A 19883-nucleotide genomic window follows, 5' to 3' on the forward strand; every position below is an offset into this window, starting at 1 on the left:
CATAATGCTCTTGCTAGATAGTCTACCCCACCTCTACGGGGAATTTTCAGCGCCTGGCTATTTCGCCAGCCCCTTTGAAGCCATTAATATTGGCCTGCGCGCAGTCAGCACAGACAGGGACGTTTTAAACTTAGCGGGACTAAAATACGAAGAGCTAAAGAGTTCTAACTCAAAACTCAAAAGGCATGCTCATTAACAAGCTTACGAAATAGCATATAACCGGTCTAGACCCCCGTACGAAAGCATTAAAAATTTGTACATAAGAGGAAATTGAAGCTACTTAACAGCAGAGAAAGTAAATAAGCACAAATGAGCCCCGACCTACTGGACCAAGGGGCGAGAAGTGGGAAAATGGCAGGCAGCCAAGGCTTCAAGTCATATGACACAATATACTAAGATACAAAAGAAGTCAAGATGAGAGCATACGTATCAAAACCGAACAGGCATGGAGGGTCTTCTATTTGCAATTTTGCCTGGTCGGGTAGAGTAGGTCATTCAACGCTGAACGCACCAGGATCGTGAGCGACGACTCTATTTATAGAACTTGTAGGTAGCCGTGCCAGACATGGCTTGGACCTGGAAGATTGTTAGCCTACATCGCGATTAAAGCAGGTCAAATGCGGAGTGCTTACCGTGCAGCCGTCCGAGTTGGAGCCGGTCTCGGAGATGAATTGTCCATTCTCGTATTTGCAGGATCCGCTAAGGTTGTCACCTACGATCTTGATGTTGAAGTCGAGCTTCTCGTTGGTGGTTGGGGAGTTCTGGAAGATCGAGAGCCATTTGCCGTTGTTCTCACCGACACCGAGGTTGATGGGGGCCCTGTTACCGGTGTTGCCGGTGCCGTCACCCCACTGGCAGCCCTTCTCAACCGAAACACCGGCAGGGTTGACGTAGTATTGGGCGGAAGTGGTCTTGCCCTCCCAGTTGTAGTAAGTCTCACCGTTGGGGCAAGTCAAGTCCTTGGTCTCGCCGTTGTTAAGGCTGAGGGGAACGGTTTCACCTTCAGTACCTGTTCATATACATTAGCAAAAGCACAACCTGTAATTTCAGATAACCCAAGACTCACCAGGGTAGTCAGTGCGGCACACAGCGACGTGCTCGCCGATAGTGTTCTGGACCTCAACACCACCCACACCAGGGATACAAAGCTTGTCGGAAAGCTTCTTGTTGGTCAAATAAAGCTTGCCACCCTTACATTGGATTCCACCAATGGACTCGCCAGTGCTGCCCTGCTGCTCGGGCCACTGGGACTTCTGGTAACCAGCAGGGCAGGCGTACGAGCACATGTTGCCCGAGCCGCAAGACCCGCCCTTGATTGCAGTATCGATCTTGCCGAGAACTCCACCGGCCCAGTTGAGCGACTGGATACCAGTCCAGCCACCAAGGCCAAGGTAGTCGACAGAAATGGCACCGTAATCGGAGGGGAAAGTTGAGCAGTCAAGCTCGCCGTCAGGGAACGAGGCATCCAAGCCGGTAGCACCGGAAGAAGAGGAACTGCTAGTGGGAGCGGAAGCCTCGGTAGTGGTGGAAGTGGTTGTCGGAACACTCTGGGTGGTGGTTGTGGTGGTGGTGGTGGAGCTAGTAGTCGTGGTCGAAGAAGAGGTAGAGCTCGAAGTCTCAATGAACTTGGCCGGGTTAACAGTAGGAGTGTAGGTCTGCTGGCAAGGGTCGACTTCAGGCTGGGGGTCGTTGAAGGCATAAGTACCATCCTTGATACCAGCGCAGGCGTCATCGGCCTTGATGATCTCGCCATCGAGCATGTATTCGGTGACGGTAGGGCCATCGACGACAGCAACTTCACGCTTGTTGTGGTGCTGGTGGCGGTGATGGTGCTGGTGCTGGGCAGCAACCATGGACCCGGCGGTGGCCAGGGTGAGGGCGAAAGAGTACTTCATCTTGTATAAATCACAGAAATGGTAATATATCTAACCAATTGCTGCAAATAGTCAGTATACCGTTACCAATAAATCGAGGTTCCAGAGCGGTCAGCCCCCTCAGCATCTCTTTGCGATGAACTGCCCAAATCCCCAGACAAGCACATGCAGCATAGATGGCGAAATCGAGGATCCGTAACCGCCAAAACTACTGGCTTGGTGGAGGAGAAACAACACAACACGCATAGTAACACTAGATATGAGCGACGTACTTGAATTTTATGGCAACTCCGTCGCGTGTTCGTTAGTGTCCAATAATGGCGAATATGGAGCCGAGATGCGGAGTAGGGCTATTCAGAAAAGAAACGAGGCTTCCAAATGAATGTACGAAGAGAAACGAGTCTCTCTGGTCGGATGGGAAAGCTCAAGGGCGGACAATAGCCGTGGGGGACGAAGCGTGAGAGGTAGAAGGGGAGGCTGTGAAAGACGGAGGGAGGCAGGGGAGGTTTTGAGGAAAGGAGACGCTGAGGAGGGAGAACCTTAATGGGAACGGAAGAAGGAATAGAATGGCATTGAATTGGCTGGATTGACTGCCAGGGGGGCGAGCGTGAAAAGGAGCCCTGGCAGACTCAGGGTGGGCGTTGCGTGTGGTCCCGGCTGGACGGCGAATGACAATCAAACTACTCGCACTAAATCTGCCCAGTCAACTCAGGGGTTCCACTGCTCGATTCGAGACATGGCCTTCCTGCTCGCCGCTCACTGGCCCGTCATTTTAATTACTTGATACTCCATCCGAAAAGAATATAGGAAGAAGACGTTGCATCCCCTGGTCAGTCCCGTCTCAATGAACGGCGTGGGCGCCTCAATCCGTGGGTTTACGCCAGGTACCGTGGACCCTACCAAGGTAGGCAGAAACCCAATTCCCTTCAGCAGCACTACCCATGGAACCAACACAGCTCTGTGATCATTTGCAGTCAGGAGTGGGGAGGCCGACGTGGCCACCACCCGCCGACAGCTCTAGCAGGTTGTTTGTTTTGAGCCCGTCTTTGCGTCTTCAGGACAGTCCACCCCGAAACCCACATCTGGGGCGCGCATTCGGCAATCTTGTGCGCAAATCCTCTTGGTACGAGGGCGAGACTGATTTGGCGCCTTGGTGCAGAATCTGGACCGTCTGCCAGGGCGCCCCTCACCGCGAAAAATACACAACCTTTTTCTATGCTTGGACTTCCTGTTCCTGAAATTTAGCTTGGCGTTTCCGAAATTAGCACAGCGGTCTGTCAGCCAATAAGCGCTTGTTATGTTCACTCAAATGTGGGGCTGTGGTTGTTTTGCCATCTGCTTTTAAGGGGCAAGCCAATCAGCGGCCGTCACGCTCCTCCAACTTTGGTCTGTTTCATTTGCAATTTGCAACTCCCGAGGTTCGTTCTCCTCGGCGATCCCCCAGTCCCTCTGTCTCATCCCTGCACATGACATCAACCGCGCACGTTGATATCCAAACAAACCAAATGTGCATACAAGCACTCTCCACGAGGAAGAAAGCGGCATGTCTGGTCAGCAGTGACCCAACCTTGAACTCACGTGTAGTCCGTGGTATGTGAGGCTGGATTAAGGTTGGACAGGAAGCTCGTACAGTAGCACATTCCAAGACCTCCAATCTCGACTCCGCAAGTTCAAGATCGGAATCCTCGGATGCCTCTTCGCCAAACACATCAGCGGCTTTGTTTGAACACCAGAAATCCGACCCTTGAGTCAAGAGTTTCGGAAATGATGCAGCCTGTGAGGAGCCAATCTAATGCAGTTTATGTGGGCCATTCCTGTAGGCTTTACATTGCAGATGCTTCGTTATTCTGCTATTCCCTGTATCGACGCTGCGCAGTATAAATTCCAGCCCCTTCCTCTGTTTCTCGACCCTGCAAGATGGCATTCTTCCTTGTTACCAGCAGCATAGGGATGCGACATGGGATGAGCCCTTGATGCACCGGAATATTCTTCGGCTCCGCGGCGGCCGAGACGTACGTGCTGTCAGATCTTGATCGATTAAGATTTGGCAGATTGTTCGCAATCAGGCTCCGTAAATATGGCAATGAGAGTAACTTTCCAGATATCAATCAGACGTGAAGCGGGCCTCTTCGACTCTTGGAGTCCATAGTTTCATAACTTCGACATCTGCAGGCTAAAACCAGCAGTATATCCGTCGCCCAATCATCCAGAACACCTAATCTCTTTGGTTCATCGCACTGCAGTCCAGACTTTAACGCCATTAGAAAAATTCTGGGTCTCTGCAGTCTGGCATTGAGCTAGCGTAACTCAAGGACAGCCCAATACTCCATACGCCGACTGCATCAGCAACCGATAGAGCTGTCGGACCTGTCCCCGGCCACCCTCAATAACCAGCCTCAACTCTTCCAACTCTCACAGACTTGTGCCTGGACAAAGAAAGCATAGGCGCCAATTCAAAGTCGAGGCCATGGCATCAATATTCAGGAATAATTGACGAGATGATCGCCACCCACCTGATCCACAAGCGCTGTGCATCATTTCCGCTAGCGTAGGCAGAACCTTTGAACAAGCTTTCCAGGCCGCTGAGTCGAGTCAGTCGAGTTCGACGGCTCAATTTAACAATCATCGCTCAGTCGCTGCCGTCTGGCCGCTGGCGTGTCTGTCCACGAATCTCTGTAGATTATTACTTCGCTAGTTTGGACACCGTACGAGTACGTACTCCGTATGTATAGCTGAGCTGGGTGGTTAGTTAAAACTTCAACCCCGCTCCTCGTCTTCCTTCGTTCGGGAGTTTCCCCGAAATTCGAATTATTATAAGATCTTTCGAATCTCGTAGATGTTTCCATCATTGGTTTTGCCGGCACTTCTCACATCTCCGCGGATTATTGCCCGCTTCGGGGGAACAAAGCGTCTGAAACCTAGATAAAAGAACCCCGCGAGCTTCCGCTCATAAAGAATTCCGATGTAACCCAGTTAGCCACAGCCCACAGGCGATGTCTGGCGACTCGTCCATCCTAGGCGGGTTTTGCCTTCGTTCGAGCGATGGCTTGTCCTTGTAGCTCTCGGTTTATCTGATAAATGTGCATGAGGGGAAGGAGCAACCCAGCGAGTATCCTTCACAAGACGGCTGCTACTCAATCCACAAATAATTTTTTACTGCAGTCTGGGTATTCTTTTAAAATGCAATTATACATCGGCTAATTTTATATACATCGATCAGTGGAAAGCTCAATGACCGCGAAGTTATCAATCTTTTTGGTTAGTATGTATTCGCTTTCTTTAAGTCAAACTATAGAGATTCATGTCCATTGGCCCATGAAAACAAACTTATATGGGAACGCCTGCTCAAATAAACGATGGTTGCATTATTCCTTCCTATTATTGCTTCTAATGCATCAAATGCCTCGCCCTCCGGCGGCGAACCTATGGACGTAGGTCACATGATCTATTTAATGACTAAGCAATAACCAGCAGAAAACTTCACCGCCTTCTGTGATCCGACTTTTTTTTTATCGGTCGATATCGCTGAATCTTGAGGTAGTTGAAATTGTCTGAAATAACATAACACCCTACAAAATCCAAAATGGGGTCATCAACGGCGCTCACCACAAAGGTGACATCTGGGAGTCCTTATCAACTCGACAAGAGCCAGGTACGATCCCCAATCCCTCGACAAAAACCTGCTTTTGACAGTATCTAACTTTTCCACTCTAGGTCACCAAAGCTTCATCTGCACTCCTACGACACATCAAATCAAAGCAGACCGAGCAGGAAGCGACCGCGACCAAGAAGACTTTGATCGGTGACAATGACTCCGACTCCGAAGCCGAAGATACCCCTCTACACAACGAAGCCGTATGGCTCGTGTTCACGACGAAAAAGCACGTCGTCGACAAAAACCGTCTGAAGCCGGGCAAAATCAGCATCCCGCATTCGCTGAATGCGTCGCCGGCGCTGAGCATCTGTCTTATCACCGCCGACCCGCAGCGCTCTGTCAAGAACATTGTTGCCGACTCGTCCTTCCCCGAGCATCTGTCCTCGCGCATTGAGAAGGTCATTGGGTACTCGAAGTTGAAGGATAGGTATAAGAGCTTTGAGAGCCGGAGGCAGCTGCTTTCTGAGCACGATGTCTTTTTGGCTGATGATCGCATTATTATGCGCCTGGTCAAGACTCTTGGGAAAGTGTTCTACAAGTCTAGCAAGCGACCGATTCCTGTGCAGCTTGCGCAAATTGAGAAGGCCAATGGGAAGCGGGTGAAGAAGGACGACAAGCAGAAGAAGAATGAGGATGATGGTGCTGCGTTTGCCAGTCCGGCTGTTATTGCGAAGGAGGTTGAGAAGGCGCTTAACTCTGCACCTGTACAGCTTGCGCCAGCTACGACTGCGGCGATCCGCGTTGGATCGTCGAACTTTACGCCTGAGCAGCTCACTGAGAATATTGATGCTGTGGTGAAGGGGTTGACTGACAAGTTCATTTCGAAGGGGTGGCGGAATATCAAGGCTCTTCATGTCAAGGGAGCCAATACCATGGCGATGCCAATTTGGCTGGCGAGCGAGCTGTGGGTGGAGGAGACCGATGTCGTGGAGGCCGTGGAAGATGGCGAGACTGACGGGAAGAACAAGAAGCGGAAGCAGATCGAGGAGGGCGACCAGAAGCTCTTAGAAGGAGGCAACAAGAAGTCTCGGAAGCAGAAGAAGACCGACGATGACGATGAGGCCTCGTCCCTAGCAGCCCGCAAACAGAAGCTCGAGAAGCAAAAGGCCCAGGCGCTGGAAGACGGAGAGGCTGCGGCCGTGAAAGTATCGTCTGGTCCGGCGAAGAAGAAGAAAAAGTCCCTTTCATGATTTACTATTGTACGGAGTTCAACCTGAAGGGGTTTCTTGTATTATCGGCTATTACATACATACTATAATCCCACGATTATGCATGGATTTTCTGGCGAATGCCGTATTATTATCTTCATTATCGGTCCGTATACGTACTCCGTAGAATTCGAAGTTCGCAATCCACTCCGTAGATCCTCGGCATCTCCAAGCTGTCAGCCGAATTGAGCACAAGATGGCTAACTAGCCAGAAGACTTCCGCCTTATAACCGAGGCCATCCGCCGATCGGCGGGTTCTTGGCGCTGCCGACGATAACCATCCAATCCCGCTACCGGACCTCCAAACTTTCATCACCGGCCGAGTTCCTCCACTTCATCTCCCCTCACTATTCGCATTCAGTCAACGCCTGCTTTGCTCTTCTCTACAGAGAATTAAAGAGCAGGTAAATACACGAAAATGGTCTTCGCAGCTAGAACCTCCGTCCTCCGCGCCGCCCGCGCTCAATTCACACCGACCCGGGCTGCTTTCGCCTTCAATCAGTCTGCCCTCGCCCGCCTTCTCTCCACCCTCGCAGTCCTCGAACAGCGCGATGGCAAGCTCCAGGGATCATCTGTCTCAGCAATCGCCGCAGCTCTGAAATTGGGTGGCCCCGTTACGGCGTTCGTGGCTGGAGCTGGCGTGAAAGCGACATCGGCGGCCGAGGCGGCCAAGTACAAGGGCGTGGAGAAGGTTGTTGCGGTTGAGAGCGAAGCCTACGAGAAGGTATAAACTACCATACATACTCTCCTAAAGCTTGAATGGGAGCATTAATGCTGATTCGATCCACACCAGGGCCTCCCCGAGAACTACGCCCCCCTCCTCGTCGAGAACATCAAGAAGGGCGAATACACACACATCATTGCAGGCCACGGTGCCTTCGGGAAGAGTCTCCTTCCCCGCGTCGCTGCTCTGCTAGACGTCCAGCAAGTCTCCGATATAACCGCCATTGAAAGCGAAGACAGTGCGTCATCACACCCCAAGCGATTTCAGTAAAAGCCGAGCTAACCAGAACCCGTGTAGCATTCGTCCGCCCCATCTACGCCGGAAACGCAATCCTCACCGTTCAATCCACTGACCCCATCAAGGTCATCACCGTCCGTGGCACAGCCTTCCAGGATGCCGAACCTACTGGTGGCTCCGCCTCCGTCACCGATGGGGCAGACCCCAACGCTCCCGCCCAAACCGAATGGGTCTCCGAGGAGCTCTCCAAGTCCGAGCGTCCCGACCTCGCCACAGCCTCGCGTGTCGTCTCCGGTGGTCGTGGCCTTAAGTCGAAGGAGGAGTTCGACCGCATCATGGTTCCCCTTGCTGACTCGCTGGGTGCAGCTATCGGTGCCTCCCGTGCGGCCGTTGACTCCGGATTCGCCGATAACAGTCTGCAGGTTGGACAGACCGGTAAGAACGTGGCGCCGCAGCTGTACCTGAGTGTTGGTATCAGTGGTGCGATTCAGCACCTTGCTGGTATGAAGGACAGCAAGGTGATCGCGGCGATTAACAAGGATGCCGATGCACCGATCTTCCAGGTTGCGGATGTTGGCCTCGTTGGTGATCTGTTTGAGAAGGTTCCTGAGTTGGCGGAGAAGGTAAAGTCTGCGTAGATGGTTTAGGATAGGCTGTCTCCTTTGTTTGATATAGTTTTACGAGCTTGATTTGATTTGTATATCACGTTTCAACTCTCTGTCAGGTATATCTAGAGTTGAAAATACACCCACGATTCTCAATCAATTATCTATGCTCAATGTAAATATGTATATTGAAATATCAACGCTGACATAAATGCTCATAATACTAACTATACATGAAGTAACCCTTCCAAACCAATTACAAGTTACCTATCCGTATACCAGTATGCTACAGCCCACCCAGCAATTCCGTCAACGAAATCGGTTTCCTAACCGCATTCGAAAACCCATCGTGATAGGTAACCCAAACCTTACGGCCCGAATTCAAAGCCTCCTGCTGTGCGAGGTTTGGTTTCCCTTCCTGCGCCGACGGGTCCTCCTGCTTCTGTGGCTCCTCAATAATACGGCCAAAAAAGTCTCGCTTCACCACGTTTCCGGATTTGAGTTTTGCAGCGTCGGCGGTTGAGTCACTAGATGATTTCTTGGATGTTGTTTTAATAGAGGATAGGGCCTCGGAGTTCTTGCGGATGGATTCCTTGCGGTATTCCTGGTCGAGGACTTGGCGGACGGCATAGCGGACTGGGGCCGTGGTTGAGGAGATGCCGGGTGCTTTGGCGAACGTAACGAGGGAGTCAAGGGGACTGGATTGGGTTAGGTTTGAGGAATATGGGCAAATAAATGTGTGCGATAGACTTACGGTTCCATCCGGTATGCCCATCCACCGTGGGCACCACCCTCATTCTCGATGCGGACTTTCTCAAAGGTCACGCCTAGGCCGGCCATTACTCGAACGGCGGATTGGACGAGGGCGCGCTCGCTTTCCTTGCGAACACTCGCGACGCTCTTCTGCTCACTACCGCGGACGACAATAGGTTTGACATCTGGGGAGAGCATTCGGATGACATTTGGGATGAGTTCGGTGGCTAGGTTGTTTGGCGATCGGAAGAGACGGAGAAGGGGCGCGGAGAAGGAGGACTGGAATCCCGATAAGACAGACTGGTTCTGTTTGAGGGCTTCAAAGGCTGCGTAGTCTGCTCTTGGCCCGGAGAACGGGTGTGCCTCTTCCTCCTCCTCATCTTTCTCTTTGTATTGGGCTTGAGGTTTCCCTTGAGGGGTCGCAAAGAGAAGGTGGAAGGCTGATGTCGCTTGGCTGAGATATGCTCCGAGTTCCCAATCATGAGCGGAATAAACCCTAGATGAAATGGTGTCATGGAAGTGAAGCCAATCGTAAGCAGCGTTTGGTTTCGAGAGGAATGTATCGTCTTGATATGGTAGTAGTGGATATGAAGCGAAGCACTCAGAAGTGCAACGATCATGATCACCACTGGCATCGACCATCTCGCGAAGCTTGCTAACTGCATTTCGCTTTTTAATGGCCGCAACATCCGCAGGTCCCTCTGCTGTGCGATCGTAAGGATCCTGGAAGGATTCAGTGCCGAGCGGCACGTCTGGAAATCCAGCTCCTTCCGTGAAGACTCGGTCCACGATATCACGCACTCCACCACGGTTCATGCCTTTGAAAAAAGAGCCGCCTCCGGGGTCAGCTAGGACACGCTGCTCGAGCCAGTTTCGCGTCAACCTCAAGGATGCAGAACTTTCACTTCGAAGTTTATGAGCTACCCACTCTGCTGCTACAAGGACACTCCGGATATCTCCTTCTGCAGCACCCGTATTTCTCACTCCACGTTGCTTCCTCTTTGCAAGGCCCCAGGAAGCTTCGCACAGTCGTCTCACCCCATCATTGTCAGAAGGGATTCCTTCGGTTGTAAAAATAGACTTCATGCGGGAGACGACGTTCTCCAACGGCGCTTGACGCACGTGTACAATCTCCGCGATAGCAGATGTTCTAAGCGGCCGCAAACTGGAATGGTACACATCATTACATACCAGGATGAGTGGGCGGAGAAATCGGAAGTTGTCACCCTTTCTTTTCTTCCCACCAGACGTTTGTTCAGATGTGCGGGCGGAATTCTTTTGGTCCAGGAGAACGAGGTCGATCAACGCCTTCATAAAGCCACCTTCACCAGAGCCACCAGATCCGCTGACGACCCCATCGACTTCGTCAACAACAACGCAGACAGGACGTCCGACTTTGCGTACTTTCTGCTCGCCGACTGCCACATTCATTCCCTTGACATTCTCTGTGCCGAGCGCGTCTCTTATTCTCCCTTTAACAACATCTCTACTACGCTCATCACTTGCGTTGATTTCTAGGCTCTCGTAGCCTGCCTGTCTAGCACAGACATGGGCCAAGGTTGTTTTCCCTAGCCCGGGGGGCCCGCAGAGTAATAAAACTTTCCGGTGGGGTCGTTCCTCTTCGTCGTTGTTATAGTTCGCCTTCTTCGGTTTGGACCGAGCAAGACCCGGGTAGACAATGGGTTCCCATCCCCTAAGCCACCGCAAGATAGATCGATGGGTACGTTCATCTCCAATAAGCTCAGTATACTTGCGCGCACGATACTTCTCAGTCCACATGGCTGTCGAGAGCTTTTTGCTTCTCTTATCGCCAATAGGAGCTTCAATGGAGGGTTGAACTGTCGGTGCAGGGGCTGATTTGGACGCTTCGGTACGCTCAATTTCCTTTGCGGACTCATCGAGTAGTTTGTGAATTTCAATTCCATAGTAGCTCTTTTGAGCTCTTCCCGGAGCTGTGGTTGACCGACCAGCAACGAGTCTTTCGTATGACACCCGGGCGTTGGATTTCTTCAGAGGTACATTCAAGGTCTTCCCCGCGCAAGTTCTAATTTGAACTGAGATGGGCGATCTCTTTGGTAGCGAAGCAGCCGTATCCACAACATTTGTGCGTCCGGGTTCGCGGTTGTCGGGTGCCGCAGGCTCGAGGGAGGGTTGAGGTTGAGGAATCTTAGGTAGCTCAACAAGCTGTTCCTGGATGTTGAACTGGCTCTGAAGCTGTGCCTCATTGAAAGCTTCTAGCCCGTCGTCATCGTCATCGTCATCTAAAAACCCGGCCATGATCTTCTGCCGCTTCGGCTCTGTCGACTGTGAATTCTCGCCATTCTTCCGTTTCTGCGAGTCTGGAGAAGGCGCACTCGAGGGAAACACAACCGGCGAGGAAATAAGCGGCATCTTGGGAGTGGGCGGCGAAGATGGGAATGATGTCTGTTCACGAATTGGGGAGAACACGCTTCGCAATCGAGAGTTCTTCGGGGGTCTTGTTGGAGTGTCTGCTGGAATTATAAGAAACATTCCTTTACGTTGGCGAGGGTCCCATACCCGGTCTCACGTCCTCGTCACTGCGAAAAACATCGGATAGGTTCCAAGCTCGGTGCTGGATCACGACTTTGTTGCGAGTCTTTTCCAGGCGAGAGAAGTTCAACGCCTCGAGCTCGTCGGAAAAGGACTCGGAGGGAATATCTTGAGGATCTTCGGAATGTAGAAGGAGGGCGGGATCAAAGGAGGGAAGAGTAAATGGCGAAGAATCCGTCATCTAACATTAAATCGTACTATATCATATGGATTGGTTGAAGGTCAACTGGTTGAAGTTGCAACTATCGCCGACGCGTCGCGAACGCGCCTGGCTGATAGGGTGCATAATTAGTGCATACTTTGCATTAAAGTTGCTGATTAAGACGTTTAAATTAACTACTTAGCCAATCAAATGACACGATAACTTTGTAGAGCAACTCTCCCCGGCTCATTGCTCCAGGCTATACTTGCAGCGTAGGTATTGTACAAATGCACTTTGTAAATACTAGTGGAATGAAACATATTAGGGCAAATAGTACTCCATTTTCAAGAGAGAAATATCTGACATGGGCATACCTCTCGGAGTTGCAAGCGCTAGCCCTAATCTGGATCCCGACAGGCGGGCTCCCTTTCGGTCCGCCGCCAGAAAATATCAGGAGACAAAATAATGCAATCTGATCTCCAAAGGATCGAGACTTGAGTTTGAACCAATTGTAAATGCACTCACCAAGCCGCCTCCTGCGTAGCGTGTTTCCATGGCGCAGTGCTCTTCTCGCTCGGAATAGCGTGCTATCGGAGTTCACTATGACATCGGAGTTCAACCTCGGAGTAAAACCGATTCATAATCAAACAGTTCAACACCGAGAAACGGAGCAAACACGCCCAGCGACAAGAATCTCGTATACGAGTCCACATGCAATCTACCCCGATGGAACACCAGATCCGTCTTCGTTGCGTGGCTGTGGTTTTGGCCTGAGTCATTCAGTCGGTCCAGACCCCAGACCTCAAAGCCAACTTGGGAACGGTTCCACGATTCGACTTCCAGAAAGGACATCTTTTGCGGTCCAATAGCAAATACGTAATGACGGCGGGGACTGTCCAAGGGCGTGCGAGGAAGGGCGTCATTCCTTGTCGAATACGAAGCCGTAAACGGACGCCAGGCGTGGTGGCCTGAGTCACTCTTTGGCAGATCCGCTCACGCCTTTCTGAACCATGCAGCCATTTGAATGGCTTAGCCAGCGACGGCTGAAACCTCTGCAGGGGACTGGTCGTTTGCAGGGGGGATGGGGACCATTCTGCAGGCAGCCTCCCCATTGCTAAGCTTTGGGCCTTCGAATTTGGTCGCCTGCCTGCGTCATTTGCATCCTTTGTATATTCTTGGCAACTCCGAGGCTTGATCGGAGTAAAATGAGTGACCAGCCCTGCGTCAAGATGGCCCAAGCAGGAGTATATATAGGGAACCGAATCCCTCATCTGGACCCTCTTCTCATAACCAGCATCACCATCGTTCAAATATTCGAGATTGCTCTTTGGAGATTCTCACCAAAAATCAACTCGCCAGTATCTTAGTACTCGCGTTCGACAGACAGCACTCCGCAAGCCAGAAAAGCAACCCTCGACTTCCTCCATAACACTTCAAAGCTCTTTACCGCTTCGATTACTTCCAGAATACCACTTCGATATAACGACGACCCCTCTCAAACAATCAATCAACAATGGCTTCCAACAACACCAAGTCCTCCACTACAACCTCCACCAAGACCTTCGATGATGCCTCATCAACGTATTCCTCTGCCTCCACATCCACTATTGTAAAAGAGAAGGAGGAGGCCAAGCGCAAGTGGCTCTCCAAGAACAAAAGCGAAAGCAACGCTGGTTCGAAGTACAAGGACGCAGCCCTCCATTACCGAGCCATGGCTGAGTACATGGCTTTTCGGTGATTGTCCAACGGGGCAGCTTATCTACGTACTATGGGAGCCTGATCCGGGAATTTAGGATCAGGCAGAAGCTCTTACGATAACGATGATTTAGACGGAATTCCTTTTATCTTGCGTTTTCCCTGTTGCCTTTCATTCCTTCTATTGTTATTGGGTATTTCACTGTTGCGGAGGAGTCTAGACTATTCGGATGAATAATATACTTAATACTTTGTTATTTCCTTAGTTCTGTCAGATTGAACCTTGATTGAATTCGGAATTGTATTATCCTTCGGAGTTCCCATCATCGAATCCTTCCAGCCGATTGCGGTTCTGACGTACTACACCGTAAATTCTCTACTGGGGCATCTTTCGGTGCTGCCGATGAGTAGGACGACAAAAGCAGCCCTATCCATGTCATTTCGCTGTTATATTTATAACGGCATGTCAAAACAGTCGCCACGTGGATGACCCCTCCAACCCCAAAGTTATATATACTTCCTCACTCGAAGCTTGCAGCCACCACCAACACCACCTTATCCTTGTAATAACACAACTCAAAAGGACTAGCCGCACCAATACAGCCTGCTACACTATTAATCCCACTCCCACAATTCTGCAAGCCAATATATAAACTAATGCAGGTGGCATGAATGATGTCAATTTGGTGGTTGACGCCCGCTGACTCAGCATCTACAACCAATGCAAACGCGCCCACCTGCCAAAAAGAGTTATCGGTCGTATTTTCAACCTCATCTGCACTCGATATAACTAGACTTATAGATATACCTAGTCATCATATACACTACCTTTCGAATATTTCTGCCTATCGAGCCAAAGAGCTTGTCTCGTTCAGGCTTAATCGCACCGTCAGTCACGACATACGAAACCGCACATAGAAAGACGGACACAGCTCAATCATCCACACTAACAATGGAATGGGATCCAACCCAGTTCTTCCGCGAGGATGAATCAATCCAACCTCATCCATTTGTTCTCTTGGTCCTAAATCATCCAATCAACGAGACTGCACTCGCTATTTTACGAAAACATGGTATGCCATATATTCCTCTCCCCATTTGCACTCCCGTCAACATACACTGTGACCGAATCGAGTGTGGAGATTTACAGATATATGTTCTAGACGAGCATTGAAAGACTGATATATATGTATAGCCCTTGCAACCGTCTGCGCCGACGGCGGCGCAAACTGGTTCTTCGAATCCGCGAAGTCAAGAGGCGAGGAGAGCCTTGATGTATGTATTTTATTTCCTTCTCCCACAAAAACAGCTAGGTTCAATTTCAATCCCAAAGAATAAAAAGAAACTGACAAAATAATCCAAAGCTCCCCTCAACGATAATCGGCGACCTGGACTCTATCCGCCCAGAGGTGCGGACGCACTACGCAAACATGGGCGTGAACATCATCGAGATCGACGACATGTACTCAACAGATTTCACCAAGAGCATGACCCATATCCGCCAGAACGAGAAGGACATCCTTTCCCGTTATGTGCGCCAGAATGGCGACTCTGATGAGAGCTTACGTCTATCCGTTCTTGTCCTGGGCGGGCTGGGCGGCCGCGTAGACCAGGCATTCTCGCAGATCCACCATCTGTATGAGGTGAGCCAGAGCGAGAGCCAAAATCAGACTCAAACACAGGCACAAGGGAAATCAGACGGAAAGATCTACCTCATCTCCGAGGAGAGTATCACATTTGTTCTCCAACCGGGGAAGAATATCATCCATGTCCCACGGACGAACCGACCACAACCAAACCAATCATCACCACCACCATCATCAGAAATGAGATCAAGAAATTCAAAAGAGGATGAATACCTCCTCGAAGAGAACGTCGGCATAATCCCCATCCTGGGCCCCGCACGAATCACGATATCTGGATTCGAGTGGGACGTTGAAGACTGGAAGACCGAAATCGGGGGCCAGCTTAGCACGAGTAATCATATCCGCGCTGAGACTGTGCAGGTACAGACGGGGGCTCCTATTTTATTTACGTTGGAGTTAGCAAGGAGGTTGAAGCGCGGGCCTGGGCCGAAGTCATGATCATGACCATGATCATAATTTTGGTTTAGATTTGGGTTGGACTTTCTTATTTTCATCCGTTGCACGAGCCCTGAGACTATATACAATATAGAATTAGTTAGAAGAGTGAGACGGAAAACAAAAAGTGATATAGAGAGAAGTCGGGTGCATTAAATCCTTTCCTAACCAGCATAATAAAAAGAAAAGGCGCCTGTCCTGCATAAAAGCATCAAGAGGCAAGAGGAGAACCTAAGAACTGTACACTGTACATATATCCTCATTCCATCCCGATAAGGCCAAAAATAACTAGTAACAATCCCATTCTCATCGCGCCGGAATAAACCTAAAGACCAAGAAAGCAAGGATATCAGTAATCTTGAGCACCCGATAATCAAATCCTGGAAAGGCCACACACACACAATTGTAGGTAGCGACGCACCCCCCTCGGCAATACAACAAACGGGAAACAAAACGGCAAAACATAAACATATTCAAAAACGTCAAAAATCGCCCAAGCTCGCGAGCTCATCTACCAAAAAAAACTGCCTTTCGGATCTTCATACATTCCATATCCATGTCATGGCGTACCGCTGGCGACCAGGTAAGTTCCATATAAACCAAAACAACTCGACCCAGATCCTACCACTGATATACACCGTTTGTGAGCAAAAAAGTCCATTGCTCCTTCAAAATAGCTTTATTCGCAAGGAAGCTGATTACTTCCTCAAAATAGCCTCATACAGAGTACCGACGGTGCCGATGGCAGCACCAGTCAGTATCCCTGCATATTGGAATGGGATGGACGCGTTGACTGTTGTAATCGCGTCCCTGCCATATATATTCCAAAAGGTAAATCCGTGCGCATAGACAATGTACGCGGCAATTGCCTTGGCGACGTTGAAGCTAAGGGGATCAAAGGTTGTCTGCACACTGCTTGCACTGCTGCTGCGGCGGCGGGTTTGGACACCAGAACTACCCGACTGCGTGACTTGCAAGCTAATGTTGAAGAAATAAGCAACGGTCAAAGGCAGGAGCACGCTGGTAAGGATCCACAACGAGACCGGCGCCCAGAACGCGCTGTCAACCAGCACGAAGAGATCGGGGACCTTGATCGGAACCGCTGGAGAGTGAACAGTTTCAACGGATGGGATCGTAGCAAGATAGCGCAGCGGCAGAACCTCCCTGATAAGGCTGAACGCCTCAAGAAGTGTGACAATCACCTCAACAGCCTTGACGCTGCTGAGAGTTGTGCGCAGCGAGTTTGATTGTTCCTGAACACCAGAACCCTCCCAGGCTTCGCCGATGCTCTGGCGCCATGCAGTCGTTTGCCGCTCAATAGCCTCAGTGACAACAGCAGGAGACGGGGGCAATCGATGACGCTGAGCCGAATCCACAGCTGCAGTCTGATCGGCCGCATCGAGAAGAGGGCGTGCGGGAGTCACAGCAGACACGTCCCGAACAGCTACATCTATAAGCGGTTGCGAGGGCGCATTGGCGGGAACATCGCTGCAATGATCGAGTTAGCTATCGGAACAGCGCGGAACAAGGGGGAAAAAAAAAGACGCGACATACGAAGGCCCTGTTTCCTCTCTTGCCTTAGTCTGTCGCCGACGGGCAGATTTGGGGGCTGTTGAGCTTGTGCTCGAGGCTTCAGCCTTGATAGGCGTGCTCTCGCTTCTGCTAGCCTTGCTGGCGGTTCTCTTCACGGGAGACGCGGGCGATTGCGACGTACGCTTGTAGTAATTTGCCAGTCGGTTGTCTTTTCCAAAGATGGAGTTGTTAGCTTGGAGGTGGTCGTCCAGCTTGGCGGCAAGCTCGGGCTTGGTGTCGTCTTCATAGCTGGATTCGAGGAATCGCAGTTAGCACGCGCGAAACGCGATATTCTTGCGGACGGGGTCGCGACTTACTCTTGAAGAGCGACAATTTCAGCGAATTCAATTAGCTGCGCTTTGCGCAGCTTTTGCAAGTATGACAATCCGGAAGACATGACGATACGCGCGGACCATGCGATAACGGGAGCAGAGCAAGGGGGAGTGTGGAAGTTTAGATAGAATTGATCCACGCGCGGGAGGCGATGGGGAAACAGGGAAATAAGAAGTAATCTAAGGTTGGGAGACGGTATGGATCAGTAATAACAAATAACAGGCCGGGGCAGAGGAAGGGAGAACCGGTCACGGCTTGACAATCGACGTTGCCGCGCGTAGCCAATCACAGCCGTCCCGCCTTTGTTTACATTTCGGCCCCCTCTTTTTCCCATTAGGGAATGATATACATCCGCTGCAATGCACAGATCATTTTCATTATCAGAAGCAATTAGCAAACAATTACGTTGTTCGACGCGTGCATCATTAAAAGTACGTACTGGTCTATTCTATTGTACAATTACCTAGGTTCTAGTCTATATCAATCGTAACCCCCTAGCAAAGCAAGCAAAGAAAAGTGTATATACACGTGTACATAAGAGGGAGAGGGCCATCATGCCTGCCGTCAACAATAGGGCGTGCAAGTCAAGAAAGAATCAAAAAATCCCACAAAACGCCCCACCAACCTAGCCATCCAGATCCAATGCGGTATATCTACAATTGAAAAGTACTGCTTTCTCCTGCCCTCAGTCCGTCGGTCGGCCGTGGCATTGAACAGTGAATGGAAGGAACGCGAAGCACATTCAAAGAGGATTGGAGTCCTCCATGTTCTCAAAGGCTTCAAACTGCTTGAGCAGGTATTGGTACATGACCAGCATCGTCCCGCTTTGGATGCTGGTCCACACTCCTCGTGGGCCGACGCCTCGGAACCATCCTGCAACCCCCTCCGTCTTGTAAATCATCTTCAGACCGGTAAAGAACGACGAGGTGTCCAATCGCATAGTCCCGGGTGGCGCCGGCGATGCCACAGGTGCTGAGGTTGAAATTGGTCGCGTCTGTGTCCGCACACCCGACGTTGGCTTCTGTTCCACTGGGGGTTTCGGTGCAGCCGGGGCAGCTGTAGGCTCCGGGTTCTGCTGGGTTTGGACTCGAGTTTTCACCACGTCCATAGGGCACGTGAGCACACCAGCCATTCCACCCGCCGTGACAGCAGTGAAAACTTCCAGCCCCAATCCAATGTCTCGAGAGCCCACCCACTCCTTCGCCACCCGCTGCTCTTGTTCGTAGAATGCGAATTGCAAAGCGGAAAAGGGAAGGTCGCGGAAGATAGTCGCCTTGTAGCCGTAAAAAAGGGCCGAGAACCCCTCTTGGCGGATAACCGTGCGCAACGCATCTCCGGTAGAGCGGTAATTGTAGCCGGACCTGAAATATGGGTTGTTATAGCGTCCCTGAAGTTGTAATCGAGTTTTCAAGACTTCACTAGGGACGTAAACGATGGAAGCAGCAAGATCGGCCAAAAATCCTGTGTAATAATGTTATCAGCACAACGCATGTATAGACGAACTTGACGATGGTTTCTTACCACCAGACAAATATGCTACATTAGCATTAATCCCCGCGTCCAGCATCTTCCGTTTTGTGAACTCATAACAACCGAAGAAAATTAATGTACCCGGAAAAGATCCGAATAATGCAGGCGTAACTCCACCATATAACCCACGCAAAAGCCCTTCTTGTCGGTATATTGTCGCATATGACGAGGTCATCGATGTATATCTTGGAGGAAAATGAGGATCCCCTTGTTGGCGTGTTTTGACAGTATCCAGGGAATGCATGAGCATATCGCCGCAGGTACCACCTATACCTCCAGCGAGCATTGCCTTGAGGGAGTCTTGGGTTAGCCCATTTTTGATAATCCGGCGCACTAAGTCTCTGGAATATAATGATAAAGCGCGCCCGGGGAATAGAGAGAGAAACAAACATGAACATAGGGAGGGCGTGGCTCCTCCTCATCAAGGTCTGCCGGTCCATTGTGTACATTCGTGTCAATCCCTGGCCTTATCGGCGCAGTATGAGTGGTATGGTTGGACTTGGCCGACTGAACCGCCGGAGTGGTAGGATCAGCGGATGCGTCTGTCGGCGTAAACAGGCTGAATACGCGCGAGGTCAAGCTCATTGCAAGAACACCGCAACCCAACGAATCGTGGTGCGGGCGAGACCACGGTTAGTTGTGATGCGGCGGTGTCGGGTTAACTGGAAGACGCCACCCCAGGCGAGGGTAAAAGGGAAGAAGGCCGGAGAGAGTGATGGGGGTACGGCAAGGGAAATATGTAGATTAAAGAGGTCTAAACATATATGCCAGCGTCAGCGAGAGTAGTCAGAAAGCAAATCAGCATCGTAACTTCTCTCGTCGAGCAAAACGATGATCCTGGGAGGTGACTGAGAAAGGCCCCAAAATTTTGGTCGGACTCCCGTTTTCTCCGCCGCCCGAGCC

General features: G+C 50.7%; 8 protein-coding genes across 8 annotated transcripts; 4 read left to right on the top strand and 4 right to left on the bottom strand.

The window, feature by feature from the left end:
* Positions 1-531: 531 nt before the first annotated feature.
* sun1 (SUN family protein UTH1) lies at positions 532-1895 on the bottom strand (the record flags this gene model as incomplete). The annotated part of the gene is made up of 3 exons (XM_041695118.1): positions 532-576; positions 633-1009; positions 1067-1895. 3 exons carry the CDS (start codon positions 1893-1895, stop codon positions 532-534), a joined length of 1251 nt encoding a protein of 416 aa, XP_041560880.1.
* Positions 1896-5457: 3562 nt separating this feature from the next.
* On the top strand, positions 5458-6719 carry APUU_70265S (uncharacterized protein; the record flags this gene model as incomplete). Its single annotated transcript, XM_041695119.1, has 2 exons — positions 5458-5526; positions 5589-6719. 2 exons carry the CDS (start codon positions 5458-5460, stop codon positions 6717-6719), a joined length of 1200 nt encoding a protein of 399 aa, XP_041560881.1.
* A 436-nt stretch (positions 6720-7155) lies between these two features.
* Positions 7156-8336, top strand: ETF1 (electron transfer flavoprotein subunit alpha/FixB family protein; the record flags this gene model as incomplete). Its single annotated transcript, XM_041695120.1, has 3 exons — positions 7156-7461; positions 7531-7699; positions 7759-8336. 3 exons carry the CDS (start codon positions 7156-7158, stop codon positions 8334-8336), a joined length of 1053 nt encoding a protein of 350 aa, XP_041560882.1.
* A 253-nt stretch (positions 8337-8589) lies between these two features.
* Positions 8590-11808, bottom strand: CTF18 (putative sister chromatid cohesion factor (Chl12); the record flags this gene model as incomplete). The annotated part of the gene is made up of 3 exons (XM_041695121.1): positions 8590-9001; positions 9058-11545; positions 11595-11808. The coding sequence occupies 3 exons, from the start codon at positions 11806-11808 to the stop codon at positions 8590-8592; spliced, it is 3114 nt and encodes a 1037-aa protein (XP_041560883.1).
* Positions 11809-13282: 1474 nt separating this feature from the next.
* APUU_70268S (uncharacterized protein) lies at positions 13283-13507 on the top strand (the record flags this gene model as incomplete). Its single annotated transcript, XM_041695122.1, has 1 exon — positions 13283-13507. The coding sequence occupies one exon, from the start codon at positions 13283-13285 to the stop codon at positions 13505-13507; it is 225 nt and encodes a 74-aa protein (XP_041560884.1).
* Positions 13508-14416: 909 nt separating this feature from the next.
* On the top strand, positions 14417-15548 carry APUU_70269S (thiamine diphosphokinase; the record flags this gene model as incomplete). The annotated part of the gene is made up of 3 exons (XM_041695123.1): positions 14417-14537; positions 14660-14739; positions 14829-15548. 3 exons carry the CDS (start codon positions 14417-14419, stop codon positions 15546-15548), a joined length of 921 nt encoding a protein of 306 aa, XP_041560885.1.
* A 695-nt stretch (positions 15549-16243) lies between these two features.
* APUU_70270A (uncharacterized protein) lies at positions 16244-17514 on the bottom strand (the record flags this gene model as incomplete). The annotated part of the gene is made up of 3 exons (XM_041695125.1): positions 16244-17033; positions 17100-17366; positions 17435-17514. 3 exons carry the CDS (start codon positions 17512-17514, stop codon positions 16244-16246), a joined length of 1137 nt encoding a protein of 378 aa, XP_041560886.1.
* A 678-nt stretch (positions 17515-18192) lies between these two features.
* On the bottom strand, positions 18193-19565 carry APUU_70271A (putative mitochondrial carrier protein; the record flags this gene model as incomplete). Its single annotated transcript, XM_041695126.1, has 3 exons — positions 18193-18911; positions 18972-19269; positions 19371-19565. 3 exons carry the CDS (start codon positions 19563-19565, stop codon positions 18193-18195), a joined length of 1212 nt encoding a protein of 403 aa, XP_041560887.1.
* Between the last annotated feature and the right edge of the window lie 318 nt (positions 19566-19883).

Source organism: Aspergillus puulaauensis, chromosome 7 (assembly GCF_016861865.1).
Source record: "Aspergillus puulaauensis MK2 DNA, chromosome 7, nearly complete sequence".
In the NCBI taxonomy this organism is placed as follows: Eukaryota; Fungi; Ascomycota; class Eurotiomycetes; order Eurotiales; family Aspergillaceae; genus Aspergillus; species Aspergillus puulaauensis.